General features: G+C 49.2%; 1 protein-coding gene across 1 annotated transcript in view; it reads right to left on the bottom strand.

Annotated features, from left to right (window-relative positions):
• NDRG1 (N-myc downstream regulated 1) overlaps positions 1–3,490 on the bottom strand; it is a 42,322-nt gene extending 38,832 nt beyond the window's left edge. Inside the window, exons 1-2 of the mRNA XM_056109978.1 lie at positions 3,413–3,490; positions 197–232 (exon numbers count right to left, since the gene is read on the bottom strand). Coding sequence (XP_055965953.1) covers positions 197–232; positions 3,413–3,475 — 99 coding nt within the window. The 5' untranslated portion in view covers positions 3,476–3,490. The remainder of the gene's footprint in view (positions 1–196; positions 233–3,412) is intronic.
• Between the last annotated feature and the right edge of the window lie 17,880 nt (positions 3,491–21,370).

Raw genomic sequence — 21,370 nt, 5'->3', positions numbered from 1 at the left:
AGCCAGTCCGCAAATCTGTTTCTCTTTGAGGATATGAACAAAACTTTCTCTCCCATGACCCCCAAAGTCTGAAGGAGGAGCTAGTTCAAATGAAAGGAAGGAGGAAAGAAAGAAAGAAAGAAAGAAAGAAAGAAAGAAAGAAAGAAAGAAAGGAGACATATCTGGGAGGGGAAAGGTAGTGGTGTCTAGTACTTGCCTGCACATCAAACTCTTGCAGGAGGCCGGTGATGGTCTGTGGAGAGACAGGAGAAGGTCAGCACCATTAATTTCCTTGGGTAAACAAATGCTGTCAATGCACAGCATCCCTACAAGTCTGTTCTGAATCCACTCTCTTTCCCTTGGCTCCTATGCAGTCTTTCTAATTACGAACAAAGAGAAACTTTGCAACTCAGAGTCTAGCAAAAAAATAAAACACATTAGTTGAATTCCTTGTTGACTACAGCCTAGTTTTAAAAACTCATTCAAGGAAATTTTTTTTTTAAATCTCTTTGAGCTGGGGAGATAAGTCAAAGGGTTGATGTATATACTTTGCATGCTGACGGGCTAAGTTTGACCCTCAGTACCCCATGGTTCCCCAAGCACTGAGTTGAAAGTGACCCCCATGCTGGGAACACTCCCTGCATAGGGGTGGTGTGATCCCCAAATAAATAGTGATGACAACAATGAAAAGAACTAAAGGTCTACACTGACCTCAAACTTAAACCCAGATATGATACTGCTGAGAATTCATCTCAGAGGTGCTCTTGCATGAGCAGGAGATGGTGGGCACGGAGCCCATCATCTCTGAGGGGGACTCAGTGACGGGTCCTTGTGCAAGCTCCTGGAAATTCCTTTTCCCTCCCTTGCTACATTTTATGAAAGCAGCTGCCCCCAGTTGACAAACAGGATGCAAATATCCTTCAGTGCTATAAGAAAGTCAAGTCAACAAGTTGGAAAGATCCAAGGGTCTTTACAATCAACTTAACCTGATGGAATATCATGAAGAGAGAAAGAGAAAACAAATGTTCCCATAACCAATAAAGAAACGATTTTCTATGGATTTAAATGAATAATCTTAAGCGTGCCAGACTACCTCACTGGGAAAGCAATATATTGTTATATATCTTTGTTACCTAGTGGCTCTAATACATCTGTCTGTTTTCTTATACTGTGTCACAGAATAAGATTGAAGAGACATGTGTTGAGAGCATGCACAGCAAACTAAGGTCCACCAAGTGATTTGTAAATAAAGTTTTATAGGAAAAAGAGCAGCCATTTGTTATAGTTTCTCTAGGGCTGTCCCCATGCTGTAATTGTAAAGCTGAACAATTGCCCTAGAGACTGAATAGTCACAGAGTCTCAGATATTTCCTCTCCAGCCATTTAAGGAGAATATTTGCAGACACAAAATATGGAACAAGAGGCATTCTGCAGCTCCCTGGGGCCTGATTTCTAGTTCTGCGTGTCCTATCAGAAGGAACCGAAGCAATTCTTTTCCCAGTTTCTGTTTCTGCAATATGGGACTGGAGATAGTTGATTTATGATGAGAAGTCCATGAAATCACAGCGCTTAAACACAGCAGTTACATGCAGAGTCACATAGGAATGAAACTAAGATTTTAGCAAAGGCAGCTGGCCTGGGTTTGGTCTCATGTCCCACAATTTGCAACTATAAGACTGAGGAAAAAATTTACCTCAGTGAGACCTGGTTTCCTCTTAGGTAAAATGTGGGTAATTCTAAAATCTAGTATCTCAGTGACTACAATCTACCACCTTTGAGAAGGAGATAACCCAGGAAATACAGCTGTCCAAGAGGCCAGGAAGTGGTTCACAGTTCATACACAGTTCATGATTATTATTTTAAGCACTTGACTGAGCTTGCGACAACTTCACTTTTTAATCTGTGCTTCTACATTTTTAAAAAGAGATATTATCTCAGGCATTTCTGCATCTCAATGAGAATGAGGATGAACACAGTTTTGAAATCCAGGGTCAACTGTGCAAGCATGAAGGTCAGAATCACTAGTCCAGGAAAGATCATGGCAGCCCAGGGAGGTCTCGGTGACAAAAAGAGTCTGACCTCAAAACTGATCATTCAAGAAACAAGGGTTCACATTGTTCATGTCCTCCAGGCCAGACGGATTAATCTGCTCCATCCTCACCCCGGTCCCATGATGTAAGTCCTCGTGTCTTTATTTTATAGTTAGAGTTTAAAGAGGTTGATGGATCTACCAGTGGGCATAAATCTCCAGAGTGTCATTGCCAGGATCTGGACACATGAAAGCTAGACACAGTGTATGAGTCCTTCACCCCGCAGCTATGGGGGATGCAGAGCCCATGGGTAACAGGGCTTCATGTTGCATACTCTAGATGTCACAGGTAGGTGGGCTCTGTGCCCTCATTTACACAAATGAGAACATGTGGGCAGAGGTGCAGAGAGGTGGGTAAAGGACCATGACACCTATGGGCTAACTAGGACTCAAATTGGGTGCTCTCATCCATTTACATTACTGGACAGGTCAAGGTATGGAAATAAAAGAGCTGTGAACACATATGTGTATGTGTGTGTGCTCACGTACACATGAGCATTCAAAATATGCATGTGTTGCCATAACCATGTTGTTAGACCGCAATCCAGGCTGTTCCACTCAGGGCGCCCGAGGGTGAGACCCCTCCCCGCCCCAAGGGACCCAGCCCTGGCAGCTGAAAACCTCCAGAACTCAACTGTCACAATGCTCGTGGCCACTCTCCACATGCTTGGGTCAAGCCTCACCCACGGGCATACATATTCCTGGACCATGGTGGGATTGGTGTTCAAATATTAAAAATAATCAAATATTGTGAACAATTTTATAAAATTAAAAAGAATTAAAAAATGTGCATGTGTTAGAATGACTGCACTCATTTGTGGAATATAAAGTAGCATAATATGAGACTGATACCTAAGGACAGTAGAGATAAGAGCCAGGAGGATCACACCATGGTTTGGAAGGTGGTCCCATGTGCTGGGGGAAAAGGAAGTTGGGACAGAGAGGGGACCACGAAGTAAATGGTGATTGGAGGGATCACCTAGGATGGGAGATGTGTACTGAAAGGAGACTGAGGACCAAACATGATGACCTCTTAGTATCTGTATTGCAAATAACAATGCCCAAATTGGAGAGAGCGAATAAGAACTGTACCTGTCATGGAGGCAGGGAGTCGAGTAGGGTGGGAGTGGGGGGTGGGACACTGGAAACAATGGTGATGGAAAATGTGCAATGGTGGAGGGATGGGTGCTCGAGCATTGTTCAAATGAAACTCAAGTTTGTAACTGTATCTCACGGCGATCCAATAAAATTTGTTTAATAAAAAAATGTGCATATGTGTGTGTGGCCATGTGTACCTACACATCATGGTGACTATGATGAGTGCACCAGGAACTTCTTCACTCACCTCTCCTTTCTCCACCAGAGGCTTCACCTCAGCGAGGTCCACATCTTGCAACTCCCGAGACATGTCCTAGCTGTCACCTGCCTGCAAAGAGACAAAGGCCAGGAGGTCAGCCCATTCTGCTGAGAGAGAGGTCCCATAGGAAGTCTGTCAGATTCTCGCAGCAGTCTTTACCTCCACAATTATGGTTCAGAAGCTCCTCCTGCCCCCAGCTCCAGCCCACACTTGCCTCTTGGGCTCAGAGTAGCAGATTTCTTAGAACAGGAAACCAAAGCTCCTGGACACAACTAGGCTACCCATGAAACCCGTGCACGGGGATTCAATGCCAGGTCCTTGTGAAAAGGTGCTGTCAACCCCTGTTCCCTCCCTTGCTACATTTTATGAAAGTGGCTGTCCCCAGCTGACAAACAGATCACACACACACACACACACACACACACACACACACACACACACACATCAGTGCAGGTTTTTCTAGAACTGTGGGAAAGGGAGGGGATGTAGGTGAATCTCCAGCCCGATTCTGAAAGAATTGAAAATTCAGGAAGATTTTGAAAGAGACAAGATCATAAAGAGCAAAGCATTTCATGAACCAAAGCAGGAGGTAGGAGCAAGGGCTTAGGCAGGAAGAAATCTCTCTTGGTTGGCATCTGCAGTGGGTAAAAGGGTCAGGCAAGGATGCCAGAGAGTGAGACAGGGACAGAGGTGGGGAGAGAGGGGAGGCACCTTCAACATCTTCCTAGGAGCCAGGCTGAAGCACTGACTTGTCTAAGCATCCTTTGGGAGCTTAATGTAAGAGCCAGAAGTACAAATAAAAGACAAATTGGAAGATTGAGGGGTCCACCCTCTCTATCCAGGGGAGTCCCCAAAAACCCAGAATACAGGGTAAGCATTACAGACAAAGGCCTGGGAGGAACTGGTGATGGGGGTAACTTTGTCCCCACTGTCCACACACTAATTCTTCTGAATGAGGAGCTTCATGCGACTAGTTCCTGGAGAGGGAACTGGGACCAAGAGCTGCCCAAGACCCCAAGAGTCAAAGTGAGTGTGAGGCCCTCTGAAATTCCAGCCCAGGATGCCTCTGAAGACTCAGCTCCAGAACCCACAGAGTCCTCTTTGTGAAACACCTCTGGGCCGTCAGCTGGAGACAGAGCTGGGTGACCCCCACACCCCACTTCATGCCAACACATGGCATTCCGAAGGCAGCCCCCAGGGATGCTCTGGTTGGAGGCCATGGCCTGATTTCCCTCAGTAGATAACCAGTCCCACAAGGATGCCTTTATGCAGCTTCTGGAGCCTATACTCCAGAACATTCCAAACACAAAGTCGGTTTTATATTTGTGAGCATTCCTGGGCGGCCGCCAGCATGGAGGCAGGAGGCTGAGAAGACAAGGTCTTGCTAATTCAGCATGTTCAAGGTCCCGAGACCCTGGCCTGTGGGACACCTCGCCTACACACCCCAGGGAACCTTCCAGACACCCTGGCAAGGCCATGCCACTTGAAGAGAAGAAAAGCTTTTCACATTTCAGAAAGGCTCCCTGAGGACCCAGCTGTCTGTGAGTGGGCTTCTACAGGCCTTCTTCAGCCCCACCTGGGGTTTCTCCTGGACAGGTACCCCAGATGTCTCATTCCAGCCCTACTGGAACACGACTTGCTTGCTGCAAGGACTTAGAGCAGCTCATAAACTGTGACAAATCTCACAAGTGATGTGGGCAATAAAATTCCCTCTTAAACTATCACTACCCCACTGAGAAAAATGTTTAGAAAACAAGTCTGCATGTACAGGGACTCGGCAGTGACAGTTCGACAGGACTGGAGTGGTACCCTGAGTTTTCCAGAAGCCCTCGATCAACTGTGGCCTCTCCAGCTCAGAACAGATCAGAAGGCCTAGTCTCAGACTTCCCGCTTTCCCCAACATGCTGGTGCAACCTCGCCCCATACCGCCTTCCTTCTCAGGACCTCTCAGCTTCCCAAACTAGTCAGGCAGGAGGTTGAAACTGGCCAGTCTCCTCCCACAAATAAACACTGCAGCAGCAAGGGTCCCATTCAGCCCAACCCAGCACCAGCATGCCCCAGGCCCCAATGGAGCATGAGGTGTGGTTCTGAGAATGCTCGCCCAATTGCCTAAATCCTCGCTTCTTAAACTGGGTCAACTAGGAGGATTCTGACATTTTGTTTTAATTTGCGTTTATAATAAATGATCAGCAAGTGTTTGATTTATGTACCTATTTGTTACATAGGGATCTAGCACGGTGGGTAGGGCATTTACCTTGCAAGCGGCTGACCCGGATTCAATTCCTCTCCCCATCTCGGACAGCCCAGCAAGCAACAAACAGTATCTCACCCACTCGGCAAAGCCTGGCAAGGTACCCATGACATATTCTATATGCCAAAACTGTAACAACAAGTCTCACAATTTGTTGTGAGACGTTACTGGTGTCCGCTTGAGCAAATCGATGAACAACAGGAGGACAGTGCTACAGTGCTATCTATTTGATGCAGATGAAGGGGATGGTGAGGAACAACCAGTGATGTTCAGAGGCTACTCCTGGCTCTAGAATTGCTCCAGACAATGCTGGAGAAATCACAGCTCCATGGAAAGCATAAACTCAGCACCTGGAACTCTCCCTAATCCTTGAATTTTATGTACCAGAATAACAGAAACATTTCTCCAGCAAAAAGAGGTTGCTAGTAGGGCCAGCAAGATAGTGTGGCAGGAAAAGCACCTACCTTGCATGGGGCTGACCTGGGTTCAATGCCCAGCACTGCATAGGGTCCCCCTGAGCATCTCTAGGAGTGATCCCCTGAGCTTAGTCAGGTGTGACCCCCAAACCCTCCCCCCACTTCAAAATTATAAACAAAAACAGAAAGGGGTATGAGGGGGGGAAAAGTCTAAGCAAACTTTGTCTGAAGGAGCACTTGGCACTCAGCAATATCTGCACACCGATTTGACTATCAGTAGGGCTGGAGTATTAGCACAGTGGGTAGGACATTTGCCTTGCATGCGGCTGACCCAGGTTCTATTCTTTCGTCCTTTTCAGAGAGCCTGGCAAGCTGCTGAGAATATCCTACCCGCACGGCAGAACCTGGCAAGCTCCCCGTGGTATATTCGATATGAAAAAAACAATAATCACAATTCTCACAATGGAGACATTACTGGTGCCTGCTCGAGCAAATCTATGAACAATGGGAGGACAGTGCTACAGTGCTACAGATAGGGACAAGACATGCTGCAGTCTTTATGACACTGAGCCCAGGACAGTCCCTAGCAGAACTGTCAGAAGCCATATGCCAGCTGTCCTAAGGCTGAGACACAAGTGCCAGTCAGGTTGTAGCCTGGACCCGAAGTCCACAGGGAGATAGGCTGGCGCTTTCATAGTCCTTGTCCTGGGGGGAAAGATGAGTGCCTACAGGGACAGGGCCATCTGCAGCTGATCACGGTTCATGTGGGAGGAGGCAGCAAGCTCCACCGGGACCTGGAGGGCTCAGCTGGCACTCCAGCATATAACCACAGCTACCACGAGGGCTGCAGAGGGTAAAGGCTGCACCTTACCCCTGCCCCTCACTGAAAAAGACAAAAACAAAAACAAAACTGAGAGTGAGCACCAGGCATGCAGGAAGACCAGGCTGGTTGCAGGTAGTTTTATCCACTCGGGCAGTAAGACAGCCTGCCTACCCTGCCTCTGCTTGCCTAGACAAAAAAACTCTGCACATTTTCCTGGAAACCACTGATCTAAAGAAAATTTCGTAAGGAAGTCTAACACAGAAAGAGAGATTTACCGAGAAGAAGAGCTGAGGACAGGCTCTGGGACTCCGGCCACCAGCTCACCCTCCCCCTGGCTCCCTCCTCCCCAGAAACCCATTGCAAGTCACATGACCTCAAAGGCCAGAAGAGTTCTGAAAAGTGTGTTTGCAATAGTGATTGAGCCTTAGTCGTCCAGTTCTGAGCCAAGACAAAAGCCTCCAATGCAGCTTTGGTGAAGGGGCATAAATATGTGAGAGTGGGGACAGGGCCATAAACAATCAGATCCTTCCCAAAGCTCATGATGGCCTTGTGGGATGGTTTACCTCTCCTTCAGCCCCAAGCCCAGTCCCTCCTTATCTAGTAGGTGAGGAGACAACTGTCCTACCTCCCAGATTCAGGCTGGGTGCATCTTTCTTGAGGGGAGAGCCATTGCAGTTTTCCATCCAGAGGCGGCCAATCACACCCCCACCTCACTTCAGTAATAGCACTGCACTGCACTGTCCTCCCCTTGTTCATCCATTTGCTTGAGCGGGCCCAGTAACATCTCCATTGTGAGACTCGTTACTGTGTTTGGCATATTGAATACATCATGGGTAGCTTGCCAGGCTTTGCCGTGTGGGCGAGATACTCTTGGTAGCTTGCTGGGCTCTCCGAGAGGAGTGGAGAAATCGAACAGGAGTCGGCCCGGCCAGCTGCATGCAAGGCAAACACCCTACCCTCTGTGGTATCACTCCAGCCAGTAAGAACCAAAAATGTCTTGAATACAGCCAGGTATCTTCAGGGAGGCAAACCTGCCTCTGGTGGGAACCACTGAGGACAGTTGATGCTGCTGAATATAACTCTTCAGTCTGGCAGCATCTGTAAGTGCTCATGCGTGTGCATATGCACACACACACATGTGTGCATACACACTCTCTCACACACACACTCACACTCTCATGCAAACACACACTTCCACTCACACTTCCCGCATATACACAAACACACATTCACTGACACATGCACAAACGTACACTCCGCCCAGCCCCACTGCGGTCAGTTTCCCGAGTAGGAGGGTCTCCTTGGTGTCCAGAGGAGACCAGCAACCAGCAGCTAGTACTGGAGAGGGTGGGAGACACTACGACATGAACCCTTCACCACCTCCCCCACCCCCCAACTTTTTCTATGGAATTTAAACTCCCAGCACAGACCTTAGAGTCCACTTAAGGCAGTACATCTGATGTGATGCAGCTTTTTGCACAACTTCACCAAGATAGGGGGTGGGAGTGGCAGGGTGAGCCTGTCCTCCGAATTCTCCCCTGGGCTGGCATTGCTGCCCCTCGCCAGACCCCCTGGAAAGTCCCAGAACAGAAGCCCAACTACTGACTTGGATGAGTGGAAGACAGGGCTGGGTCTCACAGGGCTAAGTCCCCATCTTCCACTCCTCCAAGCACAACAGTGCACGGCCTGTCGACTGTACCCCTAGAAGCATAGGCTGAGCCCTTCCCCAGCTCCAGAGAGGAAGACTCAGCATAGTGCCTACCACCAGTCTGGCCTGTGCTTCTACTCCCACCCTTCCCTGAGGAAGTAACACAGACAAAACCAACCTCAGTGAGGTGCAAGTGGACCAGGGAGCTGGGGTGGTTCTGTGGTTGGAGCTAGATGTCACCTTGTATGAGCTCTGTTAAGATAGACAAGTTATCTGCAACTTCAGTTAGCTCATCTATAAAATGGGTTCCCCGGCAACTCTTCTCAGCAAGAAGCCATTGGCCCTAAATTGAACTCTGACACGTGGACCCTGGCCAGGTGTTATTTTCTCTGTCAGAACACTTTCCTTTTCCAGTTGCCTCAGGCACTCGTCAGGAATGTGTGTCTGAATTACTGATATCCTCCATGCCCCCCAGGCCAGCAAGGAGGGGAACGTGGCGATGTCCCACGAATGTGCCATGAAGGATCTCAGCAATCATATCCAGAGCAATAAGTCTGGGCTCTTCCCTCACTGGCCACAGTGAGCCTTAAGCAACAAGGGCTCGGGAGAGGCAAGATAAATACTTCCTGCTTTGACAGGTAGGGAAGGCAGGCAGCATGAAGCAGAACCTCCTAGGTACAATGAGACTCAAGATTGGAGCCAAGATTTGTGTGGAGGAGGAAAAAAAAGAGTGCCCGCGGGAACTGAGAAGGTAGTGAACAGAAGCATTGTCCACCCTCGGTCACATAACAATTGTGAACAGCCCCCAGGGTTGGGGTTCAAGGAGCGTGTGATTCTCGCAAGCCAGGATGGAAGTGGTGGCAGCACTGGCTTTATGGGTCCTGACCCATAAGAACCCCTGAGAACCCTGCCCTTTCCTGCCACGTGACACAGACGAAGTGTCTCAGGGCCTCAGCATCCCTGATTATGAAATCTGCATCACTGAGACCAGCACATCGGCAGATCTGTAAGAAACGTGGGGCAGACGGGGCTCAGGGGGGCACACTGGCACACAGACCGAAGGGGTGGGTCCCTACGTGCTACCTGCTAATAAGCTCAGCTCTGCAGACATCAGCTGGGGAGCCAGAAGGTTCCTTTTCTGCATCTCACACCCCTCTCTGTCTGTCTAAAGAGTCCTGTGAGGCAGGGTAGCACTGTAGCACTGTCCTCCCATTGTTCATCAATTTGCTCAAGCGAGCCCAGTAACGTCTCTACTGTAAGACTTGTTACTCGTTTTGGCATATCGAATACGCCACAAGGAGCTTGCCAAATTCTGCTGTGCAGGCTAGACTCTTTCAGTAGCTTGCCAGGCTCTCCGAGAGGGGCAGAGGAATTGAACCTGGCTCAATAGGGCCAGCAGCGCAAGGCAAACACCCTACCGCTGTGCTATAGCTCCAGCCTGAGGCAGGGTAGAAGGGGCATTAATGGAAGAAACACCTGGGATTGGGTTGGGAGTTCCAGCAGAGACCACACGCAAGGTGCTAGGATATTCTGTGTGGACACGCCACCTTCTATTGCATTTCCTAGAGTCCACAGTCTATTGCGCTTGACAGCAACTCTAGGAGTGAGATCTGGTTGTGCTGACCACTAAATAGATAGAGAAACTGAGTCACAAAGAATTCAAGAAATGTGCCCCCCAGTCACCAAGCAGCGAACACAAGCTTAAGCAAAACTGGAGAGAAAGTTTGACTTGCAGCATCAGCTTGCGCTCACCACACACACACACACACACACACACACACACACACACACACAACCATTTTTTGGTACACATCAAACGTCCTGAATATGGGCCATCAGTGGCCCATATTCTTTTCTTTTAGGGGTCAGTTGAGGGACATCATGATCTCCTCCTACTTGCACAGGCACCATCAGACCAACCACCATGATTAGGACAGGCTTTGGGCTATGTCCACATTATAAACTGTTTCTAGTCACTATTCTTTTAGATTTTGTTTGGTTTGCTTGGGGACCACACCCAGAAGTGCCTAAAGTTTACTCCTGGCTCTAGGATCTGGGATCACTCTTGGAGATTCTGGGGATTAAACCAGAGATGACTGCATGTGAGGCAAGCACCTTAACCCCTGGACTATCTGTCTAGTCCCTAAACTAATGCTCCCATGTTTCTCTCTCCTCCAGAGGATCTACAGCAGCCAATACCACCCTTGGGAAGAGTGTTCCCAGCATCGTTCCATCCCTTCCTCCAGGAGGCCCTTGGGAGAAGGTGGACATCATCATTCCAGCCTTCAGACAAGCCAACGAGATGCATGTTCCTGAGATTCTGGCTGTCCATCCAGAGAAAGAGGGCATGCTCTCTCCTTGGGCAAAGGAAGAAGAGGGGCAGAGAGACAGGCAGACTAAACCTCCCTGAGCCAATTAATGAAGCCTGGGAAGAGGCCCTCCCCTTCCAGGGACTGTTGACATTTTTGCATTGATTGTGACTATCTACCGGCAACTGGCCCAGATTTTGTCCATAACATGCCTGGTTTCAAAGCCACGTGAAAGCTGCATTCTTTCCAGCACACCAGGCTCTTTAGAGGAGAGAACTGAAAGGGTGAGGGAGGGGATCGATGCACTCCACTGCTGTCTAGCACAGCACTTTCTGGAAACCAGCAATCACCAGGCGGCTCCAGGGAACAGTCCCCTGTCAGCATGAACCTCAAAAATGTGTCCTTGGTGCAAATCTGGATGTTCCACTTTTCTCTGAAAGTGCTCCTTTGTCCTTGCCTTAGCCAAAAAGATTTTGATGTCAAGCTCCAGGGGGGTTTCTTGTTGTTTTCTAGACCTTCTGAAATACATCATTCTGGGACAGGGAGTGGGTGAAGTGTGCTGCTTTAACTTTTGATATTTTTATTGTGTAATCAATTCTAACAAACAATAAGAGGATTCCCTCGACCTTCAAGGAAGTCCTAATATACAGAAAGGAAAGGATGCAGGGATGCAAAAACAAACAAAACTCATGGAAGGTTAGGATTACACGACTAGAAGTGTCTAGGGGGCTCCTGGAAATTTGTGGGGGCCTGAAGCTCAGGCAAGGGTGGAGGCAGACAGTGAAGCTTCTGAAATCAAAGTTGAAATGGAGAATTACTGAAGACAGACAAGTCCCAGCTGCACTGGATCCCTGGGTATGGATAAGGAACAGAACATCACTGTGTTCAACCTGAACCCAGAGCAGAGACAGGACAGCGCTCAAGAGTGTCTTGGACACAATAACAGGAAGAAGGAGGTATCAGCAGTCTGGTCACTGTACACACACATTTCCCTCCCCCCAGTCCCTAATGCTTCCACCCTGGCCCTTCTAGTAGATTCTCCATTAACTTTTAGTAGCTCTTGGGAAAACCACTGGTCAGAGAGCAAATGACCTGCTGAGGGGACAGACCAAGTTGCAAGTCCAAAGCAGGGCACTGCTGACTGAAGGAGCCTCTGTGAATCTATGGGACCGGCAGGCATGGCATGATTTATTGAAATCACACAAACAGGGCCAGTGTTAGCCTGGGATGTGGAAATAGATTCTGGCTACAAAACCCTTTGTCCCCAAGATGGGATGAGTGCCACACTGGCTCACCAGGTCCTTCCCCTGCCTTGTCACCCCAACCCTCTCAGAAGGCCTTCCGATCTTTGCAACACAACATGGAGCAAATGACTGTCTTCCTGAATGAAGGTTCCCATTTGACCAATTTTCATGGAATTTTTCTGCCAGTCAGACCATCAGGCCTGACATGAGGAAGTAGACTCACTGCCATTAAGGCTCAGGAGGGCAATCGCGGGACTTTTATTGGGAGTATCAAACCCAGAGTCAGCCCAAGGAGGAAATCAGAAGAGGAATTCCAGAAGGAAGAGGAGAAATCATGCTTAAGAGGAGAAGAGAAGGGCTGGAGCAATAGCACAGTGGGTAGGGCATTTGCCTTGCACATGGCCAACCCGGGTTGGGTTCCCTACATTCCATATGGTCCCTCAAGCACTGCCAGGAGTACTTCCTGAGTGCATAAACCAGGAGTAACCCCTGTGCATTGCCGGGTGTAACCCCAAAAAAGCAAAAAAAAAGAGGAGAAGAGAAAGGAGAGAGGTGTGCATCCACATTTGGAAAAGGATAACCTTCATCAGATGGAGCTAGGGTGAAGACAGCGTAACAGTATGAAGCCCAGGCCCCCATTCAGGCTGAGTTGCATGTGGGTGTAGAATTTATGCTGATTCAGAGGTTTCCATCCCTGGAAGGAGTCTCATCTCTTACTCCCTTCCTCAGCTTAGAGGGGCATCTTGTTAGACCAAAACCACAGAGTGTCAGAAAGATAGAATAGCGTGTAGAGTACTTGCCTTGCACATGACCAATCCCAGTTCAATCCCTGTCACTTATGTACAGTCCCCCAGAGCACCAGCCAGGAGTGATTCCTGAGCATAAAGTCAGAAGTAAACTCAGAACACCACTGGGTGTGACCTTCAAACCCAAACATAGATACTGAGTCCAGGGAGCACAGGGGTGGGGTGGTATTTGGTCAATGTTATGGGAAAAGTTAAGCTGAATCAGAATCATGCATGTGGCCCTCCATCTTGTCATCAATTCCATGCTATGAATCAAATCAGACTACCCAGGACATTCTCCCAGCAGCCTAGGACTGTTCTCCAGTCAGCACCCCTCCTCGTATTCATGCAGCACATCCCTTAAGCCATATCCTACCTCTAGCACACCCACCTCCAACACACTTGTGCTGGCCCAGCAGGAGGCCCAGTCCCAGTGAGTTAGGGAATCACCCTGCAGCAAAGGATTCTGACTGCCAGAGATTCCATTTCCAGATACAAAGAGAAGAGGCAGGGAGGCTTCAAGGCGACCTCTCAAGAATGTAGGATCATATGCATGGGGAAGAATGGCGACCAAGTGCATGTCCCAAAGACAAGTCCAGAAGTATCTGGAAACTCTAGAAAGAGCTTCCAGGTAGCTCACCTGAAATAGTGCTCTACCCATTTGCTTCTGGACAAGCAAATGGCCTTCCCAGGCCTCAGTTTTTGACCTGTGTAGTGGCAAGTGTCTCTAATTTTCACTGGAGGAGGCACAGAAGTCACCAGGCTAATTAGCCAGATCAAAGCTACTGACTGAGCACGCACCCTGGCTGTGCAAAGGGCCCTGGCCCGTGCCTAGACCAGGACTCTGTGAAACAACGCAGATCGAGGGCTCAGCTCAGACCTTCTCCACCAGAAAAAGAGATGAAGGTTTTGAGAGCAAATGTCAGAAAACAAAACCGAAGCCTGCAGTGTTTTGACTGGTCTTGTGAGGGTTTGCAGTGAAGTCCATGACACTGATGGCCATAGACAATGGTATCTTTGAGAATGTCCCTGTGCAAAGCAAGGACTTCAAATACCAAATGGTATTTCCTGGCTCTGGCACTGTCCTTGACTCTTTCCATGAATTAATTCATCGATATTCATATGCTAGACAGTCTCATTTTACAGTGACAGAAACTGAGGCATAGGGCTCCAGATTATCCCTCCCAGTTCAAATATCTGAATGTGGTTCCCCCAGTGATATTTCAGGAGAACAAAAACATCCTAATGAATAATGTTGTTCAAGCACTGCTTTGGTGATTAGTTCCTTGGCTTAAACCTTCAGCTTCCAGGCTGGGAGATATAGGTGGCTCATTGTGGGGTAGGGAGCCGGGAGCATGTATGAAACCCTGCATTTGACCCCTGGCACACAGACAAAAGTTTTCACTCATTATTGAGTCGTAGCTTCCAAGAACCTCGCAAAGACTTTAAGCAAGGATTTACTATCCTTTTCAGTCTAGCCTTCTTGCAGTTCCCCCGGCATGTCATCCTGGAAAGGAACTCAGCCTCTGAAGCTGAGCACACAGGGTTCAAAGCCCCATTCCCCTGTGGCTGGCCAAGTGTCTCAGCATTCATGACCTGGGCCTTTACCCCTGCTCCCTCCAATTTCATGAAGCCAGCACAGGTGAGGCAGAGTTCAGGCAGGGGGAAAGTGGATAAGGGTCTGCAGCAGTGTCTCCTTGAGAGAGATTCCAGCCTCTCCCTGCCTGAGTCAGGCCCCTTTCCCTGTGAGAATCTGAGATGCTGATTCATCAGCCTGGCTTCCTCTCGGAAGCACAGGGACTTTGAGTCATTTCTTGGATGGGATTCTCTGGATCTGGGTCCCAAGTAAGAACTGCAGCTTCAGGCCATCTGAAAAACACAATGTCATCTTTCTTTCCTGCCCCTGCTGAGGACAACCCAGGTCAGAAGATGCCTATGCACCCCAAGGGTGGGGACAGGTGGCCCCAACTCTTCAGGTCTGGGGTTGCACCCATAGGGGACAGCCAGATTCCAGGCAAGTCCAGCCAATCACAACACAGGGAGGCTGCAACCCGTTCTGGCATACGGGTTTTGCTAAATATCTCTAAGGTAGCTGATTGACACTGAAAACAAAAACAAAAGCAGAAAAAGCACCATGAACAGTCTGGAAAGCTTCCTTGCTAGATACTCAGTGAAGAATCAACTTACTTTTTGACTCTTTCTTAGCAAAAAGGCTATAGACCAAGAAGAGATTCCATCTCTCAGGTGGCCCTAAGAAGGGTCTCAAGATTCAGCTTTTCCTGACAAATCACTCTTGTGTCTGGGCCTCAGTTTCCCAGTTTCCATCTATCAAATGGGTAGAAGTTCAACCAGTAACTTGCCTGTCTTTAGTTACATTTTAAATTATCAGATGTCAGTGAGCCTAGGTTTGCTTGTTGTTCAGGCTTTACCACAAAGGGGCAGAAGGGATAGAGGGTTCATTTCACTCAGAGCATGCATCCGAACTGCCTCAGCCAAAGCCTTCTTCCTCAACATCCACAGCAGGGGAGTGGGAGCTCAGTTCCACAAAGATAAGCAGAGATCAGCTGTCCCTTGAGAGCTCTGTTCATCAGTGTTAACCGACCCCTGCCCCACCCAGTACCACCCAGAGCTGTGGTTTTTGAGGTCACCTGTCACTTGCCCTTTTCCATGTTGAGTTCCCCCTGATGAAGGTGGGGCTAAGTTGTGGGCTCTGTGAGCCTCGCTGATTTCAACTCCTGTTGGTAAGATTCAGGCACACGGAGTTTCTGAATTCCTGGGCAGTGGCAAGGGCTGCCTTGAAACTGCATCCTGGTTGCAAGAATGCATTTGTTTTTAACTACTTTCTTCCTCTGGGAAGACTTGGGAGGCTGAGGGGTGATGGACAATCAAGAGGAGACCAGGGCTCCCCTGTGTTCCAGCTGCTGGCTGAACTCTCTCTGAACCTTCAATCTTCCCCAGAAATTTAAAGGAACTCAACCCTCCCAAGACCCAGGCATCTGCGAAGAAGAGTTGGTCTTGGGTACTTGCCCCTACCGGATGTCTCCCCCTTTACCCACTGCCAGCAGCTCTCTCTTTCTCAGCCACAGTCCTGTGCTGCCCCTGACTCACAGAGATTCCAGGCAACAGAGGCGACAGAAAGGAAATCTGGCGACTATAGAAAAGATCACTAAATCCCACCCTATCTACCAATTTCACAGGCGGTGACAGCACATTTCCCAGGACGCACATTCTGAGGGCGCTGTCTGCGGCCGAACGCCAGACGGTGGAGGATCTCCCTGCAAACAGCGGCCCATTCCAGCTGCTCTATCCCAGGAGGAGAAGTCGAACCCGCCCACCCGCGCGCCGCGGGGAAGGAAAGCGGGGGTGGATGGAGGTGAAACTGAAGCCACTTCCACCCCAGGCAGCAGTGCAGGACCGCCAGAAGCCAGCAAGGACCCTAGCAACTCCAGCCCAGTTCTCTGCGCAGCCACAGCGCCCACCCCGGGCGATCCCAGGGGGCGCACCCCGCCCAGAGGCGGCTCCGCTCGCTGACCTTTGGTCCAGGGCACGAGTTGAGCGCGCTTGGACACACCGCGGACCCTTCCCCAAATACACACGCTCGCGCATGCACACACGCACACACACACACACACAAGCATGCACACACGCACACACGCACGCAGGCACATGCACATCACACACACTAACCAACACACCCAGACTACTCAGATGCAAGCCAGCGGAGCCAGGGGAAGCAGACACACCCACGCCGCCGTCTCCCCTGCCCCGTTCGCGCAGTCCCTTCTTCCCCAGACACCCTCCTGGGGAAACCGCCCTCACCCCACCAGGCGCACGCACGCGCCCGCACGCACACACACAGGCACGCCCGAGCCCTTCCTCCGGTGCCCACTTTCCAGCGCACTCGCGCGCGCGCCGCGCCAGCTGTGAGCTGGGCGAGCCTGGCCAGGGGAATCTCCATCTGGACGTTCCCAGGTGGGTTCTCCGCTCCTTTCCCCCCGAACTCCGAGAGTTCCCTCGGCCGGGGGACTTGTATTTTATTTATTTATTTTTTCCTCTTCCCGCCTCCCTTCCCTTCTTTCCCCCCTAATCAAACCCCCAGACTTCCGCAGTGCCCGCGCCTCGCGCGCTCCACAAAGGCTGAGCGTCCAGGCGGCAGAAGCACCCACGATTCCCTCGCTGCTTGCCCGGAAAGAAGAGGGCATCGGGCTTACCTAAGCAGAGAAATCAAGACTACAGGGAGCCCAGGCTAGACTGGCAGCAAGTTGGCGAGACCTTGGTCCAGGCGCGGGTTGCCCAGGGCCGGGCGGAGGGCGCCTATATAGGCTGCTATGGGCCCCGCCCCAGCGCTTGCCCCGCCCCACCGGGCCCGGCGCGGCTCGCTGCGCAGACACACCCCTTGCGGGTTCTGTCCTCCCGCTGGGCTCCTGCTCTCCCCTCCTCGCCCGGCCCCGCTGGCGCCCGCCGCCGCCCGGCCACCGCCTGTTGCGCAAGCACTCGTCGGGGCGCGGCCGGGAGGGACCTTCGGGGGCCGGGGTTGCCTGTTGGGTCTGGTTCCTCCTCCCTTTGCTCGGGCAGCCCAGGCTTCTGCGAGTGCAAAGGGCGGGTGTGCAGGGGGATGTGTGTCTGTAGGCATGTGCACGCTCACGTTTGCCTCTGTGTGACCGAGCGCACCGCCCTCCCCCACGGCCTGACATCCACGCTTAATAAAGTGCTCCTCATCTTACCACTGAGGTATGATGTACCTTGTAGCTGAGCTCCTTTGAGCCCCCCCCACCCCACCCCACTCCGACCCCTTGACGAGCTCCCTTCACTTCTCACCCATGCCCCTTCCTGGAAACATCTGAGGTCCTCTGAAACCCAGCCCCGAGTTAATCTTGTCCTTCTTGCTCGCTCCATCCTGGGTGATGGTAAGGAAGCCCTTCCCTTCCACCTCCCCAATTGTAAACTCATGATCCTGACCCTTTACCAACTCAGGTGGTAGGTACCTTCTCTGGCTAGGTAGAAGGGGAGGTCCTCTCCCTCTTCCCCTCCTCCTTCCCAGAACTTGTACCCTTTCCAACCTCATCTGCCCTTTCCTGCTGTCTTGTTTTGGTTTAAAGATTGTTGAGTGTTCTCAACCCAGACTGCATATTAGAATCCCTTGTGGGACTTTTATTTAATAGGTGCTTGCCAGGACTCCACCCTAGGCTAGTTTAATCAGAACCTTTGGGAGTGTCAACCCAGCATTGGGGTGTTTTAAAAGTTCCCCAGATGCCTCTAATGTGCTCTGGAAGAACATCAGTTTTATAAATAAAGGCCCAGTTACTGTTCCTGGGCCCCCCTCCCAGTCTTGGAAATGCAGACACATAGGCCTTACCCACACCCTAGTCTCCATTCTGCCTGCTGAGTAGCAGAAATCTCTTCGCTCCATCAGCTACTGCTCTCCTCAAGGCAGAAAACTGGTATTTTCTGTGCATTTACCTCTAAAAGCCCTGATATTTTACATAGTCCATCCTCCAACTACTATTTATTAAGCAACTGCTATGGTTTATGTCCTGTGCTCTGCCCCTGGAACAAGGCTGAAATAGTGGAGTCCTTTCCCTGAGGGTATGCCATAGGAGCTGTAAATCTATGTTTCTCCATCAACTTCAAAACTGTGAAGGGCAGCACCCAAAAGGAGAGCTAGAACAAAAGGAAATGCCCTGCCACAGAGGCAGGGTGGGATTGGGGGATGGGGGTGGCAGGGATACTGGGAACCGTGGTGGTAGAAAATGGGCACTGGTGGAGGGATGGGTACTTGATCATTGTATAACTGAAACCCAAGCACAAAAATTTGTAAGTCTACAACTGTACCTCATGGTGTCTCACTAATAAAAAAATAAATTAAAAAAAAACTGTGAAGGAGGTTGTCTACTCTATCAGAGACAAATAGGAATCCTTATAAGTGGTGAAAGGACATCTTGTTCAGATAGGCGTTTTTTGCCCCATGGAGGAGGTTTTGGGCAGAGTACCTGAGCAATCCAGACCTGCAGTCAGATGCATCAAAGTCCCCACCTCCTGCACAGCCTTGAGAGTCTGGGTTTGTGCCAAGGGAGCCCCACTCATCCAAGACAGTGGGAAGAAAACAAATTTGACAGGACCAAGGGGTGAGTGACAGAGGCAAAGAGAAGAGGAAAGCATTGAATTGATGGAGAATTTGCTCAGTTGAAGTCAGGATGAAAGGAGACTTCCAATCAGTTTGGGAAAGTTCTACAGGTTTAATTCAGCTCCAAAAATCCCTTTCAAGGAGGGTCAACAGCCAGCCTTTCCTTCAGTATTGCAACGAGTGATTTCTCCCTTCAAATGAAGCAATTTTCTTGTGCTCAGCCAAGATAGCTACCCTGTAGAAAGCACTGACCTCAGTGTGATCCTGGACACAGATGCTGATGGAAGATGCCATACACTCTCAGCCCAGGTCAGCTGCAGCTTGAGACAAGTGAAGGGACTGTTGCATGGACCTGTTCAAATGGATTCTTTATCTCGCGAGTCTTCCATAGAATTAGGTTTGCTTAGGAAGTGGATGTATGTAAATTTATGCCAGTATAAGATTCGATTTGCTGAATCAATGTTCCCTGGAATTTTTTATTGAGCAGCGCCCCAAATTTGATTATAGATTAGTCTAATGAAAGCATACTAGTGCCCAGTGCTATCTACTCTCAACTCTTTTTTTAGAATTTGTGACTTGAAAGAGCTAAGAAGTGGCTGGCATGAGAGAAAGAGAACCTGACCTCAGGAACTGTGGTATCTTGCCTCTTCGCTCGTCTGGCCCTTGGCATGCACTCAGAAATGATAGGCCATTAGAACTTGCTACAACAGTTCCTGAGACTATGGGCAGGACCATATTTCATTCCCTGATGTTAAGATAGAGAACTTTCTAAATATCCAAGCATCATCATCTCCCACCTCCAGTACTGAGCTCTCTCTCTGTCTCTCTCTGTCTCTCTGTCTCTGTCTCTGTCTCTCTCCCCCCCCCCCCTCCTCTCTCCTCTCTCTGTCTTTTTCTTGCAACAAGCACAAACTAACATAACCTGTGGCCTTCCTGACCTACCTGGAATCAAGTATTTATTCCAGGTATTTTCCCAGTTACTTTAGCCCTATTCCCCTTATCCTTCATCTTCAAATCTCTCTAAAGAGGTCTCTATATACAGGAAGTCTTTCTACTTCCTATTCTATCTTCTTTTTGTTTTAAGTATTTGACAGTTTCCTCATGGGTTCATTTGTAGTTCCACCAAGTTTATTAGGCAAACAGGTTTTTCCCATGAGCATACTCACACATCTTTCCTATATCTTCTCTCCTCTAAAAAAAAAAACCACCTTCCATCGCCAATTTGTGGATCATGTTGTGTTTCATTTCTGCCACCAACCATCTATTCTCTATCTTTGGGGAAACTCAATAATTTTCCACCTTAGCTTTCTCAGCTATAAGATAGTAAATTTTTAGAGTTATGTGTATTGTGAGAAATAATAATTAATGCATGTTAAGTGCTTTACATAGTGCCCAATACATAGAACACAGTGTTAGCTGCCCCTCCCTCAATACCACCAAACCATCATTGTCACCATTTCTTCCCAATTCTGTTATGCTCTTGTCCAGCCTCTGATATTTGCAGACACTGAGTAAGTAAATAAGTGAGTGAATGCTAGTGTTTCTCTCTGAAGTCTCCCTACTTTATTCAGTTCACTTGCACTTAGTTGGAAGAGAGTATTATCTTTGTCCAGGTTTCAGAAGCCCAACTGATGGTCCTACACCTTGAGCCAATGCAAATAATCCCAGTCCCCCGTGAGCAAGCCTGACTTATAACACCCAGTTGTGAGCACTAGGGAAAAAAATCTACAAAAGGTAAACAATTCCAAATGAGGTTTAGCATCAACTGATGTTCCAGACTTTGAACACAAATGCAGATGGCTACAACTCCCGGCCCAAGAAAATCAATTTCCTTTGGCTCCTGGTTTGTAAATGCTACTGTTGAAAACTACCACAAATTGTGTGACTTCAAACAATAGGTAAGGATTTTCTCACCGTCCTAGAGGTCAGAAGTCCAGAATCAAGGTTAGGGCAGGGCCAGGGTTGCGCTGAAGGTTCCTTGGCGCTTCCTTAGTGCTGAAGCTGAAGCTCCATTGCTCTACTCTAACCTTTACTTCTGCCTTCGCATGACCTTCCATGGTTCTGTCTCTGTTATGTCTCTTCTAAGGCTACCAGTCATTTCAGATCAAGGATCCACCCTACTCCAGGGGGACATCACTCTAGCCTACAAGGGTAACCTACTTCTGTATTGCTACTACTTTCACATATGGCTGTATTTTGCAGTATTCAGTAGAGAGGGTGAGGGATGAAGGGGGGACAGAATTCAACCCTGCTAGTGACTACTATTACTGAGCAAACAGTTATAATATTCTTGTAGAGACCCTCCTGAGCTGTGAGGGCAGCCCAGAGCACAGTGTGCTCTGAAGA

Source organism: Sorex fumeus, unplaced genomic scaffold, assembly GCF_029834395.1.
Source record: "Sorex fumeus unplaced genomic scaffold, SorFum_2.1 ptg000002l, whole genome shotgun sequence".
NCBI classification, from domain to species: domain Eukaryota; kingdom Metazoa; phylum Chordata; class Mammalia; order Eulipotyphla; family Soricidae; genus Sorex; species Sorex fumeus.
This window is presented reverse-complemented; position numbering and strand designations above follow the sequence as displayed.